At 37.4% G+C, this 15,315-nt stretch overlaps 1 protein-coding gene across 1 annotated transcript in view; it reads right to left on the bottom strand.

Moving 5' to 3' along the window:
* Window positions 1-15,315, bottom strand: part of LOC149205963 (ferric reduction oxidase 6-like) — a 251,167-nt gene that overhangs the window by 122,781 nt on the left and 113,071 nt on the right. The window contains exon 4 of the mRNA XM_089395232.1: window positions 5,989-6,223. Within this exon, the coding sequence (XP_089251358.1) occupies window positions 5,989-6,223 (235 nt within the window). The remainder of the gene's footprint in view (window positions 1-5,988; window positions 6,224-15,315) is intronic.

Genomic DNA, 15,315 nt, shown 5'->3' on the forward strand with positions numbered 1-15,315 from the left:
GTAGTCACCAAAGAGATGGCGGTAGGTGGTGCTACCTCCGGTATCCTATACAACTTATTTCCCAAAGTAATAATAACAACACAAGGCCTTGACTCATACACAACATGTCGCTTCCACAAGTATGGTTGGTCTAATAATACATCACAAACATCAAGGGGAGCAACGTCACATAATACCTCACCCGTGAAGGGCTTGATGTTGTATGGAAGGTGACATTGCTGCCTCACACGAAGATCCCATCCTTGGTGAAGCCACCCAATGGTGTACAGTTGGGGATGTGTTGTGGTCGATAAGCCTAGCCGCTTCACGACCTCTGCCGAAATGAGGTTCTTTTGGCTCCCGCTATCAACAATGAATTGCAACGCGAAACCCTTTACCCACATCTGGGAGTGGAAAAGGCACTCCTCCTCCTCTGGATCTTCGAGTTCCTCCTTCTGGATATTCATGGTGGCGACGGTGGTGTTGGGCTCCGCATTGATAATCTGCTTCCCTTTGTCATTCACCTTGTCGGGTTTTGACTTGGAGTCAGAACACGCATCTGATTCCAAAGCCTTTAGCTCGGCCACCGATGACTGCTTAGCCTGACACTCACTCGTGTTGTGAGTGGATCTCTTATGGAACTCACACCACTTTCCCGTGTCCTTCTTCAGCTTCGTGGTGTTGTTCTTTGCTTGCGGATTTGGTGGGTTGTCCTGGGCCACCCTGCCTTGGCTTTGTCCTTTGTTCTATGGTTTGGAGGCACCTTTCCCTTGATTCGGATTCATAGATCCAAAGTCTCTCTTTTTCTGTTTAAACTTTTGCCCAATCTTGACAGTGTATCGGTACGTCGTGCCGAGCGAGGAGATGTTCAAGAACTCCATCTCGTCCTGGATGTACCTGTGTAGGCAGTCACGATATTTGAGTACCAGATGCTGCTCAGAATCCATGATACCCAACTTTGTACGAAGGGTATGAAAAATATTGGTAAACTCTGGCACGTCTTGGTCCCTTCCTTGTCGCATGTATTTATCCCCATAGCTTCCGAAAGGGTAGTACTTAATGGCATCTCGGAATGAATTCCAAGTGGGTGCGGCTGAAAACAATGAGGTCGTACTTTCATCCTTCTACTCGCAATAGGTTTCCCACCAATCCTTGACGTGGGGGGCGGCTTTGAGGAGAGCGAAAGTAATCTTTTCCCACCGAGAAAAATCATGAACAGAAAAATACCCTTCTAGCAGATTTAACCATTTATCTACAGCATTTGCATCTATATGACCCTCAAATATGGGAATGTCAAAGTTAACTTGTACCTTAAATGGTGTGGTGCTTCCAGAGTAACTGCTGGAAGTAGATGTGTCGCCCCTTGGTAGCCGCTGAAGGATCTGGGCAAAGTTGTCCATCATTGTGTTCCTTTGTCTCTCAAGGGCCTCTTCGAGCAATATTTTGATAGGATCTCCAGCCCCCTCGTCTTTATTTTCATTCGCCATGGGAGGCCGTCAGGATTTGCGAGGTTGGTCTTGCAAAGGTTCGACCAGTTCAAGCCCTAACTCCTTATATCCTGACCTTGTTGGGGACATGCAAAGAAAAACAGAGAAAGAGCAGACCACTCTGATACCACTAATTTAGATTTAAACAAGAACACAACAAATTACAGACATAACCATAAATACAGAGATGCAAAAAAAATAATACTTCATTTCATTAATGTAAAATACTGAAATATGCTTACAAACAAATAAACTAGCTCGGGTGATGGTAGCTTATCTCTAAGAAGAGATGTGGTGGCTACATGCCTCTGAACTGCTTTACAATAAGGCTCAAGGGCCTTTTTATTATTGAACAATAAGAGCAAACCCTAAACAACCAAAACCCTAACCCGAGGATATATAACACCAAGAGTTTATGGGCCTTGTTGGGGTTAGTTGGACAACCAACTTCTTGGGGTCGTGACTTGGTCATATTATCTCTGTTTGACATGCATGATACCCAGTTGGAAAGATCTCTTCGAGGACTACGACGGAAAATATGATTTTATAAAAAAAACAATAGTAGTAGATTTCCAAAAAAACGTCGTTTAGGGCCTCAAAATGGCTCCGGAAGTTTAGGACCTGAAAAAATGCTAAAAATAGTAAATTGTGCTACAATTAAGGAAACTGATAAACTGAAAGAAACAATGGTGGGGGTCCAAGTGGAATTGGTGGGTGGCCACTAATATCCACCTAGATCATTCTCTGAGGAAGAAATTTCCTCAACCTTGTCTCCTTCCTTCTGGCACTCTTCTGCCCCAATAACTACTGTAGAAAAGTGTGTCTCACCAGAAAATTGCTCTACACTGCTCCCTCTGACACATGCAAACTTCGATCTGGAAATCTTTCTCTCTTTTGACTCACGCAGAGAGAGATTTTCCCATGAAAAATTTTCCCTCCTGGCCTGGACTGCGCAATCCCTCTAGGGATTCGATTTGCTGCCTATGCATCACTTCAACTTCTCTCCTTCTCTTCAGCGCTGGGCTCTTCTAGCTCTATTCTCTTTCTTCACCCGCCCTCTGATACCATGTGAAAATTTGGAAGATCCAAATTTCTACTGCAACAAGTGATTAAGTATATTCTATTTGTTAAATTACTGAACAAATTATTTATTGCATCCTACAACAAATACCGAAACTAATTCATTGTATCCTTCACAAATTAAATTAAATGTGGAAACAATAATCTGAGCAAGAAATAAATAACACACACAAGTGACACCGTTGTTTTTGGACAAATGTCCCCGGAAAAACCCAATGCGAGAAAATCGGTGCAACAACTGAGGGTTTGTATTATTAACCAATAGTTTTCTGATACGATCTTTGGATGCCTTACTGGCTATCCAATACAGAGAATTTGACTGGCAGAAGATTACTGAGAAATACCTCACACTATCATTGGTGATCCGACATTGATCCATGCCCTAAATGGTTGGCACCACGTTGGCTCTGCGCAGCTACTGCGTCATCCTACATAGTTCTGTGTCAACCACTTGGGGATCTACGTCACCTCTTCCCGGATCTCCTATTGTCTGCAGCTTTGTTCCTCTGGCTCTCCGGCCTCACACCCCGGCTTTTGGCTTTGGAACTTGATTTCCCAGTTGAATTTTAGACTCCCTCTAAAGCTCTACGTTGCCTCTACTCGACCTTACATTGCCCAGTGTGGTCTCTGCGCTGCCTCTTCTAGATCTCTCTCTACCTCCTTTGTGATGTATTCCCAGATAACGAAACTCTCCAACCAGAACTATCTCTGGCCCTCACTACAAGAAATCACTTCGATATTCTCTCAAGCAACTGTTGCGCTTCCCTCTCTAAGAAATTCGATCTCTTTATCTCTCTCCGATGTCCTTTCCAAATTCCATCGAAGTCCATCTTATAATCCTCCAGTTGAGTAATCAATGACCCATATTAGATTCTAATCAATGGCTCAGATCATTTGGACTCGATCTCCTCTTCTTCTAGAAGTTTCACCCTCATTTTGATTAATATCCTTTAATTATTTTAACTTCCTAAGTTTAGGCTTAGGCATCCATTAAAAATAATTAATTATTTTAATAAAATTGTCTCTGGGTGGAGTTTCCCAAAACGATTTCTGGGTATTGCGGAATACATGTGTCCTAGCCTCCCTGCAAAATTTGAGGCTTAGAGCACATCCAATGCTACCGGAAATCAACACTTCAGGCTTGAAATTCTCCATTAACCACGAAGCTGCAATAACTAGAGTCTGTTGCGCAGGGATCAATAGCTCACTACAACTTCATATTATTCTTCAAGTGCTCCTTTAATGTCATCATACATGACATAGTATCATGGTATCATCATGCAGATAATTATATTTTTGTAGTTCAACTATAAATAAATGACATACCCATCAAGATCAACTCTTGTCATATAGTTGATTTAGCTTGTCATAGGAAGACCCTTGGACACATTCCTGGCTAGCTAATTATGTGCCCATAATCCTCAAGGGACCAATTAACAGAGAAATTTCAGAATCCATGCCTAACCTTCACTACACCTGATTTCTAACTATAAGGCCTTAGCTGTCGCAGATGGTTTACCCTAAGAGATACTACTTCACTGCTGGTATACTAAACTAGCAATAAAACTGAGATAAAGAAGATCTCACAATTGCTACATCATAAGAAAAATGAATTTTACTGTAGATTTAGGAGAGAACTTGGCACTTCATATTTTGCATCAGATCCACAAATTTATTCCCATACCAAGTTACCATCAACAACCAATAGTGTTTCTTCAGAAATTTGAAAAAAAAATCCCAAATTCTCATAAAATGATTCTACCACCTGTCCTTTTTGCTATTGAAACCCTATAGTCACTTCTCCAATTTTATTTAAGCTCTGGAACAACACTAGTCTAATGCCCCCCCCCCCGCCTTCTTTCAAATTTCATACTAGCATAGCCCTCATTGTGTAGAATGAGGAACCAATGAGCTCTTTAAGATATCAACCATCCAACCAACAAAGGAAACTGAATGAAGCATTTCACATCTTGTATATTCATATGTACCACTACATTAATGTACAAGTGTTAAGAAGATAAAGAGAAATACATAAAAGAGGCAACAATCCATTATGATTATTTCACCTCCATTTGTAACCATTCACGTTTTTTCCATCCATTTCATTATGCCTGTGCTAAGCTAAGTTGAGTGCATTTGTGTATCTAGGTAGTGAGATAGAGTCCTATTACCACTAAAATCTAGGTAAGCATGATTGCTCACAACATTGAAACTATGCAACAAGCTATAAATGCATCCATAACATAGCAAGAATGTTACAATGATGCCTGCTAAAGTTGGCTTATGTAATATACAGGATCATACTTGGACAAAAAGGTTGAACTTCTCTATAGCACAATCCCTCCAAAGTGATGGACTTAATCAAGTCTGGATTCTTTTTGGGAATCAAAATCCCATTGGTATTAATTGTTTTTCTAAAGATATGTGGTATTATATTGTAGTAAATGTGGAGTGAAGATGCTAATAATAGTGATATTTCACTAGCAAGTAAGCTAACCATATTTGTTGGGTTGAACTAATTCAAATTGAAAAAGACCCATTGTAAGATTTGTTAGGGTAAACCTAAATACAAAAAAGGTCTCTTGTCAATTGCTTGGAATATTGTACATTGGGAAAAGTTTAGAGTGATTTAAGGTTAGTTGGCATTCATGCATGTCAAGCCTCCTATATCAACTTTAATACTTCTTCTACCACAACTAACAAACTAAACATTTTTTTAAGCTATAGATAAGGATCAAATAATCTCCAAATCATAAATAAACTATGTAATAAGAAAAGTACACAAATGGTGAAGTTGATGTATGATTCCGCCTTATTGAATTTGTATTAATCCCATTCAATGATTCAAAAATATGTTAATTATTATTGCTGCAAGTCAAACTTAGATGAAATAATACTTGTTGCATCCCAAAAAAATGATACAAATATAAAAAAAAATATAAATCAACTCAATATCATATTTAAAAAAATCAAATTTATGTACAAATTAAAATATTGAAAATTTTTAAATTAATAATTAAAAAATAATATATATATATATATATATATGTGGGGTATTCTTCTCTTAATTTTTTATATTATTTATATTATTTGAATTTATAATATAAATTTCATATATTTAAAAATTTGTATTTTTTTTTTTATATTTAATAAATAAAATTTAAAATAAAAATATAATAATTTTTAAACATATCACACTAATAAAAAATCAAACTGAAAAGTAAAAGAGAAAAAATTAAAAGTAAAAATCTTAAGAAAAGCTACCCATTTAATTTTCATTGACCGTAGTTCTCTTAACACATCCATAATCTAAAATGTAAGAAATATCTTTTTAATTGAAAATTTGTTAAAACTGCTCAAGTTTCAACGCTTAAATGTTTTCCAGTAACCGGTCATAAAATAAATCAAACAAAAGACATTCAGAGGAGAATAATTGACCCACCTCATGTAGGAAGCGGCCTTCTAGTCCCCATGCTATGAGATAACAAAGACCGTGTGCAGTGAAGAGTGCCATTGTAACATGACCCAGCCACACATGGTACTTTGTTGCATGTTCAAATGGAATGTCTATAAGGCGTAAAAGGATTGACCCTCTTGCCACAGGAAGGAAGAGAAATGACAAACAGAAAAGTCCAACTGCAGCAAGTTGTAGTCCTGACCGTTCTAGCAACGCCCATCTGCAAAGCCAATTCATGTATACTTAAATGCAAATATTTTCAAAGAGAAATGTGTACATATCTATGGCAAATTATTGGATATCTGCAACTATGTTCTATGCAAATGTGTATTCACATGGAATGGCAACATCTTTGGTTTATATAAAAGCCATATGCAATAATCAAGTCTGGCATTGCTACCACTTGAAAATTTGGTTTAGGAACTGGTATAACACGTTTTGCTGGAACCTACAACAGAATAAGAAATAATGTAAAATACATTCAAAGGATCAACTAGGGTTCTTGTTTGCATGTTCCTGCACAAGTTATAGAGAATTGACTGCTGTTCTCCCAATAGATAAATTTGCATGAATATGAGTGTCGGATATTGCCTTGATTCCAGTGATCACTTCAGGATTGGCTCTATTTGAACATTAAATGTTACAAACATTCAAACAAAACAAATCTTTACAGCTCAATCTGCAATTTTATTTTATTTTTTGAAAGTCTGGACATCAATCTGCTTTAGTGACTGGCATTTGAAGGAAAATCTGCTTTAGTGAAGGAAAATCTGCTTTACTGACTGGCATTTGAAGGAAAAAACGAGGCCATTGAAGGAGAAGGAACGAGGTTAGGGCATTGTAAGACTGGATTGTAGCCTCAGTCACTTAGTCTTTTCACCTTCATCTGTGGTCTTCGATCCCAATAATTTTCTCTCAATTTTTGCTAGCTGAACTAATTGACCCCCAGGGGGCTTTTTGCCGACAGATCAATTTCTCTCTTCGTTTCATTGTTAGTGTTTATCTACCTAGGATTTATCCATTTGTTTTAGGCACTCTCCATTGACATTGTTGTTCAATGTACTTTTGAGTGCCATTCAGGTAATGTGAATTTTGATATAAGGGTGGTAATATTCCTCCCAAGCATATGACATGTTTGAGGTCTTACCATAGTTGTCTACTAGCCAGGTGTAAACAGCCTGGGCAGCCAATGGCAAGGCTTTACGATTAGTTCAGATGCATTAGTGTCTCTGGCATTGTTTGGAGTCTCAATCGGTCAGCTGAGTTGAAATTTCAAGGGCAGCCAGTGGCAAGGCTTTACTATTGGTTCAGATGCATTCATTGGAGAGTCTGTTGGCTGAGTTGACATTTCAATAGTGAAAACAGTAACTTAAGAGTGGTTCTTGGAGAGTCTGTTGGCTGAGTTGATATTTCAATAGTGAAAACAATCAACTTAAGAGTGGTTCTTGGTTTTAGTGAGAGTGTTATGTTTGTCTTCTTGGTTTCCTATCATAACAGTGAAATATGGAAATGTTGTAAGACCTTTATTTGGATAAGTGGCGTCCTTTTTTTTTTCAACCATCCATCATTATAATTATTTGGGGAAAGCAATTTAAGATACAAAAAGTTAGAAATAATTTTATTAATGAAAATATTATTTAAAGCATTTTTTTAACCTTGCTTTAACAAGGTAGAGAATTGTTAATGCATGTTTGTAGCATTATAGATAATAATATTTATATACTTTTCACTTTTGAGATATTTTAGTGGATTTGTCTAGTTTTTATATGTTTTGGAGTTTTTTATTGTAATTTAGTAAGACATCAGATCTTATTTTTTCTTATTTAAATTCATTTTTGAATGTATAAATAAATTTAGTACTATGGAAAATTTTAAAACACTCAGATTGTAGTTCAAATATCAAACGTATAATTCCAATAAATTTTTGCTGAATTCTAGAAAAATTTAACCAAAATAATATACCCAAAAAGAACGTAAAAACATATAACAGTGAGACTATGACTTTTTAACTCCACCTATATTCAATGTCTAGTAACTTGCACCTCCTCTTTTTCTCATAGAAGTGGGAAGACTAACCATAAAATTTCCATTGGGCATTAGATTAGAAGCTTGATGAGCTTGTGGGAAGTGGTATTGTAGGTAGTGTGGAAGAGACTATTTGGGCCAAGAGCGCAGTGTCCATACTGCTGCAGATTTGTCCTTGGTGTCTATGCCTTCTCATGAGAGTTTCTATTCAACGTACTTATTTTCTAGTTATATGACGTCCGGTTATAAGCTATTTCCTTCCATGATTTGCTTCTGCGCTACAAATTCTGTGCTCAATTCTGGCTGAAATATCTGGTATTCCGTTTCTCTTACTGTCGTTCATCTCTTTGTTATTAATACTCTTTCAAATGTTAAGTATCTTGCAGCAGTTGTTACCTTTTTATTTTTCATATTCTGGATTGTTGTAGCTTTCTGATCTTCAGATACAATTCCGCATTTCAAATTTCAGACTTTCTTTTTCAAATATCACTCATGATAGTAGAATTCTTGGTTGGCTCATAATAGTGGTATCATAGCCCTAATTGATTAGATTTTTAGTCACAGTTTAGATTATGTGTTGAAGATAATGGAGAATATCCTAGAATAGGTAGAGTTGGTTCACATAGCCTCAAGATAGGAATTAGTTTCTATTTCTTAGGATGTTGTTCTAACTTCCCTAAAACCATGTATTCTATTTAATGTGTAATGTTGATGAACAATGTAGAGCGTTCTGCAGAGCCAGACTCTCCTGGTTCAGACTCTCTTTCGTAGAGCTGACCAGTGGGTTTTATTTTAATACAAACATTGCCATTTTTATCATGGTATCAGAGCATCAGGGCTGAGGAACCTGTACGCTAGCTGGTGGGTGGTTCTTTGAACTGAAATCGTCGCAGGTTTTGAGTGGATAACCGTGATGGTAGCACTACTACACTTCCCGATTTTTTTTTCTTCGATCGTCACAGTTTTCCAATGTACAACTGCGACGGTATCAGAAAATTGGCGTATTTCTGTGAACATCTCGGATATTGGGCGTATATCTGCGACTAGTCTTAGAAAATTGGTGTATTTCTGCGACGGTCTCTGATATTGGGCATATATCTGCGACGATCGTGTAAATCAAAGAAATTGCAAAGGGAGCCAAGAACGAGGCTGTAGTTGTCAGATAAGCTGAGTGGGGAAGTCAAGAACAAGGTTGTAGCTAACAATAGGAGGTTGTCTGGAGGCTGAGAAGAAAGCCAGGGTGATCTGCGCGTGTGTTGCGAGATCAAACAACAATGATCTGTCTCTGTCACAGATCTGAGGTAAATTTAACATCTTTTACCTGTCGATTTCTTTTTTCTAAATCACCAAGATGAATAACAACATATTTGAAGCATGCATGAACGAGCATAACAAGCTCGATGGTTCCAATTATGCAAATTGGAAGTTTAAGACGCAAACTTTGCTAGAAGAGCAAAGTGCTTTGCAGATTGTGAATGGGGATGAGCCGAGGCCCGCGGCTGGATCAGCATCGGTCCCAGATTAGGAGAAACGAGAAAGCAAAGCAAGGACAATGTTAAAGATGTCAGTGAAAGACTATATTATACTGCACATTAGAGAAGGTAAGTCAGCGAACGAGATCTGGGGAATTCTGAAGGAATTGTACGAGATCAGAAATTCAAATCGTCTTCTGTTCCTCAAGAGTAAGATTTTGTCCATGAAGATGGAGGAGAATGAAACGATTGCTTCATTCGTAGCAAGGATCAAGGATCTGAAAACCAAATTATCAGATATTGGTCATATAATGGACGATACAAATCTTGTGACCATTACAATGAATGGTGTCACTGATGATTATCAGATGTTCATCACTGGGATCAATGCCAGAGAGAAGATCCCACACTTTGAAGAGCTGACAAGTATACTAATGCAGGAAGAAGAGAGGAGATCGACTCTGAAGCCCCAGAGTGTTGATCTTGCATTGATGGCGAAGAAGAACTTCTACAAAGGGAAAGGGAGTCCACAATAGCAAAACGGAGCAAGTTCACATAAACGGCCAAATTTGACTCAAGGTATGCATCCCAATAAAAAATACTCTGAAACTAAATGTTTTTATTGCTTAAAGTTGGGTCATATTGCCAGAGAATGTAGGAAAAAGAAGTATCATGAAGAACAACAGAAGCCAAAGAGACATGCAGGTCATCTCACGAACAGTGATCAGGTGCAGAATTTAAGGTTGTTCATGGCAGATCGTGAGGAAAATGTTGATGCAAACATCTGGTATGTAGATTCAGGAGCGTCAACACACATGATAGGGAACAAGCACTAGCTAGAGGATTTTAAAGATATCAACGAAGGCGCACAGATTTACCTAGGTGATGACAAAAGTCATCAAATCAAAGGATGTGGGAAAGTTTCTATCATTCTACCTGATGGTAATATTAAACAAATTTACAATGTAATGTATGTGCCTGGCATAACAAAGAACTTGATTTCTGTATCAATGATTACAGATCAAGATTTGAAAGTTGAATTTTTAAAATCTAACTGTTACATTAAGGATCTGCTAGATGGAATGAAGACAATTGCTACAGGAATCCAAACAGGAGGATTGTACAAGTTGGATGTGAGACCTGCACCGGTTCGAGCATTGACAGCAGTGAGCCTGACTACAGAAGAGCTTTGGCACCAGAGATTTGGCCACATCAATTACAATGATTTGTTGTTACTACAGAGGAAAGAAATGGTAAGAGATCTTCCTATGCTAAAGCAAGTACATAATGATTGCGATGCTTATACTTTAGGAAAAATGCATAGAGAAGAATTCCCTATTAGAATAAAAAAGAAACAGAGGGATATACTGGAGTTAGTGCACACATACCTTTGTGGTCCCATGCAGACAAAATCATTAGGAGGTGCAGTGTATTTCCTACTGTTTATTGATGATTGTACGAAGTTTTCTTGGGTGTATTTCTTAAGTAAGAAGAGTCATATGTTCGAATACTTTAAGCAGTTTAAAAATATGATTGAAAAACAAACAGGGAAATAGATAAAAATTCTTCGTTCTGATCAAGGGGGAGAATATAGGAAAGATGAGCTGATCAGATATTGTAAAGATCATGGAATTTTGCAGCAGTTTACAATACCCCATACTCCACAACAGAATGGAGTAACAGAAAGGAAGAACAGAACTCTGGTGGAATGTGGGAGAAGCATGCTGAAAGGTAAGAATCTTTCAAATGGTTTTTGGGTTGAAGCAGTGAGTACTGTGGTTTATTTAAAAAATAGGAGTCCTACAAGAAGTCTTGAGTTTAAAAATCCTTTTGAAGTTTTGTATGGATATAAGCCTGCAGTAAAACACTTGAGAATATTTGGATGCAAAACATTTGCCCACATGCCAAAGGAAGATAGAAAGAAATTAGACTCAAAAGCCATCAGATGTACTTTTATAAGGTATTGTTTGTCACATAAAGCATACAGATTATTTAATCCCTCTACTCACAAGATCTTTGTTATTAGAGATGTTAAATTCCATGAGCAGGATAGTGAAGAAACTAGTGAGCACTATGATGGATGGGACATCTCGTACTTTGAAGAAGAAGATGCAGAGAACAATCAGGATCAACAAAAAACAAAGGTAGAGATGAACAACAGCAGTAGCAACAACAGAAACAACAGCAGCAGCAGCAACAACAACAACAACAACAGTAACAACAACAGGAAGAAATAAGGTTTGAAACCACCACCCCACCACTCAGGAGATTAGGTAGGAAAGCTCAAATGCCTGCAAGATATAGGGAAAATGCATTTATAACTAGTATGATGAATGTTGTTGAACCATCTAGTTATAAAGAAGCAAATGAAAGTAATGAATGGAAAATAGCCATGGAACAAGAATATGATTCAATAATCAGAAACAACACTTGGGAATTGGTAGAACTCCCTAGAGGAAAACAGGTCATAGGTTGCAAATGGTTATATAAACTGAAAATCAATGCAGATGGAACTATAGAAAAACTGAAAGCTAGGTTGGTTGCAAAGGGGTATACACAAAAAGAAGGGATAGATTATGAAGAAACCTTCGCCCCTGTAGCTAAATTGAACACCATCAGAATGTTAATTGCTTTAGCTACTAAGAAACATTGGATGATGCACCAACTAGATGTAAAGTCTGCATTTCTGAATGGAGAACTGAAAGAAGAGGTTTATTTAGAGCAACCGGAAGGGTTTGTCTAGAAGGGAAAAGAACATTTAGTCTGTAGGTTGAAGAAAGCACTCTATGGACTAAAACAAGCTCCCAGGTCGTGGTATGAGAAAATTGATTCATTTTTTCTACAAGTTGGCTACAATAGAAGTAAGAATGACCCTAATCTTTACACCATGAAAGATGAACAAGGGTGCGTAGTGCTGATTTCATTATATGTAGATGATTTGATAATTACAGGTGATGCTATATATCTAATTGATGAAATCAAGCAACAGATGTCACAGATGTTTGAGATGAAGCATCTCGGTGAACTCAGATACTGTTTAGGTCTCGAGATCTGGAGAGATTCAGGTCAAACATTTCTGTCTCAAGCAAATTATGTCAAAGGCCTGTTAGAAAAGTTTAGAATGGATCAATGTAAGTCTGCACCGGTACCATTGCAGCAGAACATCAAATTGCAGTGTGAGGATGGCTCAAAAGCGGCGGATGCAACACTTTACAGATAGCTGGTTGGGAGTCTGATCTACCTAACCACCACTAGACCTGATTTGGCTTATGCAGTCAGTGTGTTAAGCCAATTTATGTCTAAGCCACTTGAAAGCCACTGGAATGCAACAAATAATGTTTTGAGGTATCTACAAGGTGCTGTAGATTATGGAATTATTTACACTAACTCTTCTGATGTTAGACTGGCAGGATTTGCAGATTCAAATTGGGCAAGAAATGTAGATGATTGCAGATCTATAATAGGTTATGCATTCAGTCTTAGATTCAGGGTGATCACTTGGAGCAGCAAGAAGCAGAACACAGTCTCTTTGTCCTTAACAGAAGCAGAGTATCAAGCCATGTGTGCAGCAACGTGCGAGGCGGTTTGGTTGCGGAGACTTCTCCAGGATGTTGGGGAAGAACAGACAGTCACAACAACAATCAGATGCGACAATCAAAGTTCAATCAAGCTGGCCAACAATCTGGTGTTTCATAAAAACACTAAACTTATTGATACTCGGTTTCACTTTGTTAGGGAGAAAGTGCAATCTAAAGAAATTCATCTGGAATATTGTAATACATGTGATAATGTTGCAGAAATTTTCACTAAGCCTCTTGGAAAAGTTAAGTTTCAAATGTTTAGGGAGATGTTAGGCATATATGTGAACCCATTTTCCATTAGGGGGAGTGTTGAAGATAATGGAGAATATCCTAGAAAAGGTAGAGTTGGTTCACGTAGCCTCAGGATAGGAATTAGTTTCTATTTCTTAGGATGTTGTTCTAACTTCCCTAAAACCATGTACTCTATTTAATGTGTAATGTTGATGAACAATGTAGAGTGTTTTGCAGAGCCAAACTTTCCTGGTTCAGACTCTCTTTCGTAGAGCTGACTAGTGGGTTTTATTTTAATACAAACATTGCCATTTTTATCATTATAAACTAGGCTCATATCAGTGGTCTCAGAGCCACTTTCTTGGTTTTGTAGGAGCAACACCAAAAATAACAGATTGCCCTAGTTGTAATAAGAAGAGAGGTGGAGTAATAAATATCCAAGTTTATGTGAATTTAATAATGAAAAATCTCATGAAGAATGTTTTCCAAAATATCCAGGTTTATGTGAATTCTATAACCAAAAATCTAGGAAAGAATGTTTTCCAAAATGTGTCAGATTTATGAAGAAGGTTATAGGAGATTGCCTGTAGAACTTGAAGATGTTATGAGGGCTAAGAGTGAGGACGAGAATTTTTCATTCAATGGAGAAGATGTCGAAGATCCTTACCTTAGGGATAATTCTTCCTACACGAGGTACATTGTTTTGGAAAATCGATGGGTACAATTCACTCTCGACCCTGCATTACTTATTTTTGGTATCAACTGAAAAGAGAAAAATATTGAAGGTTCAACATGGATTTTGGGTGTCAATATTCTTGAGGCAGCCCCCTAGAAAACTCAAATTAATTGTTCCCTTTGGAAGATCTTATGAAAAGAACGACTTAACATCAAATTCTGAAGAACTCTCAACAATAATCTCAGTTAAATTTTTAATAAATTATTAGCGCTATCCTTTTTCACCAACATAGTCATCATTCCTGAATTTCAGAGAACAACCGATTATTCATAGCAAGTATTACATGCGCTTCAATGATGGTTTCTAACATATTTTGGTTTAGCAGAGGGATCTTTTATAATTCAAAATTGTTGATTTTTGTAGTTTGGGCAGGTACTTTTGCACAGGCTTTGTGTTTAGGTGTGCAAAAGTCGCCCATATTCTCCATAAAACAATTGCTCTAGTGTGAGCAAGTCGCTGATGTAACTTAGCCTAAGTTTAACTTAGGAAAAAATTCACATTAGTTTGTTGGCTTATTGAGCTAAAAGAAACTTAGGAAAAGAAAAGTAATTTACTTTAGTGAGTAAGTTTTAATCTTAGTTGTTGATCTCAAGTGACGTGAGATCTAATCTCAGCCCGTCAGTCACTTTGAGATTAGGGTTTTAGCTCAATGTAAAGTTATAAAGGCAAGCTAGGGAGAGGGAGAAGACACGTTATACAACTACACTAGCTTTAAGAGGAGGAAGAGGAGTGTGATACTCTAGTGTGTTGGGTTCGAGGAAGGTGCAAGGAGCAATGAGGGAGATAGATCTAGATCAACTGAGGAAGATCGAAGGATAGATCTAGGGCTTGATCAAGTGGATAACTCCAGGTTTATTGTTGTATATGTAATTCCTCAGTTGGGCCATTATCCAAGGACTCGAGCCCAAGTAGGTTCACTTTAATTTATTAATGAGGAACTGTGATTAAGAAAAATGTCATATGTGATTGAGATTGGTTGTGTAATTGTGATTCCATTGAATATTTTGTTAGGAACAGAGTTGTGTGTTTATTTAGTAAGTTTTAGATTAACAATTAAATGTCAAGGTGTTGGGTTCAGAAACTAACATGGTATCAAAGCTAGAACTTTGAAGAAAATTGATCTCAAAATTGCAAAATCCAAATTTGTATAGGAATGTGGGTGTTGGGTTTGGCCGCCATTGTACGAGACACAATTTTTATTAGGGGCCAAAGTCAATCAACCAAATAGCCAAAGAGAAATTTATTAAAGGCCAAAATTTTAAAGAAA

This window comes from Pinus tabuliformis, chromosome 1_2 (genome assembly GCF_031772625.1).
Source record: "Pinus tabuliformis cultivar Carrire ecotype Pingquan chromosome 1_2, CPIR1, whole genome shotgun sequence".
In the NCBI taxonomy this organism is placed as follows: Eukaryota; Viridiplantae; Streptophyta; class Pinopsida; order Pinales; family Pinaceae; genus Pinus; species Pinus tabuliformis.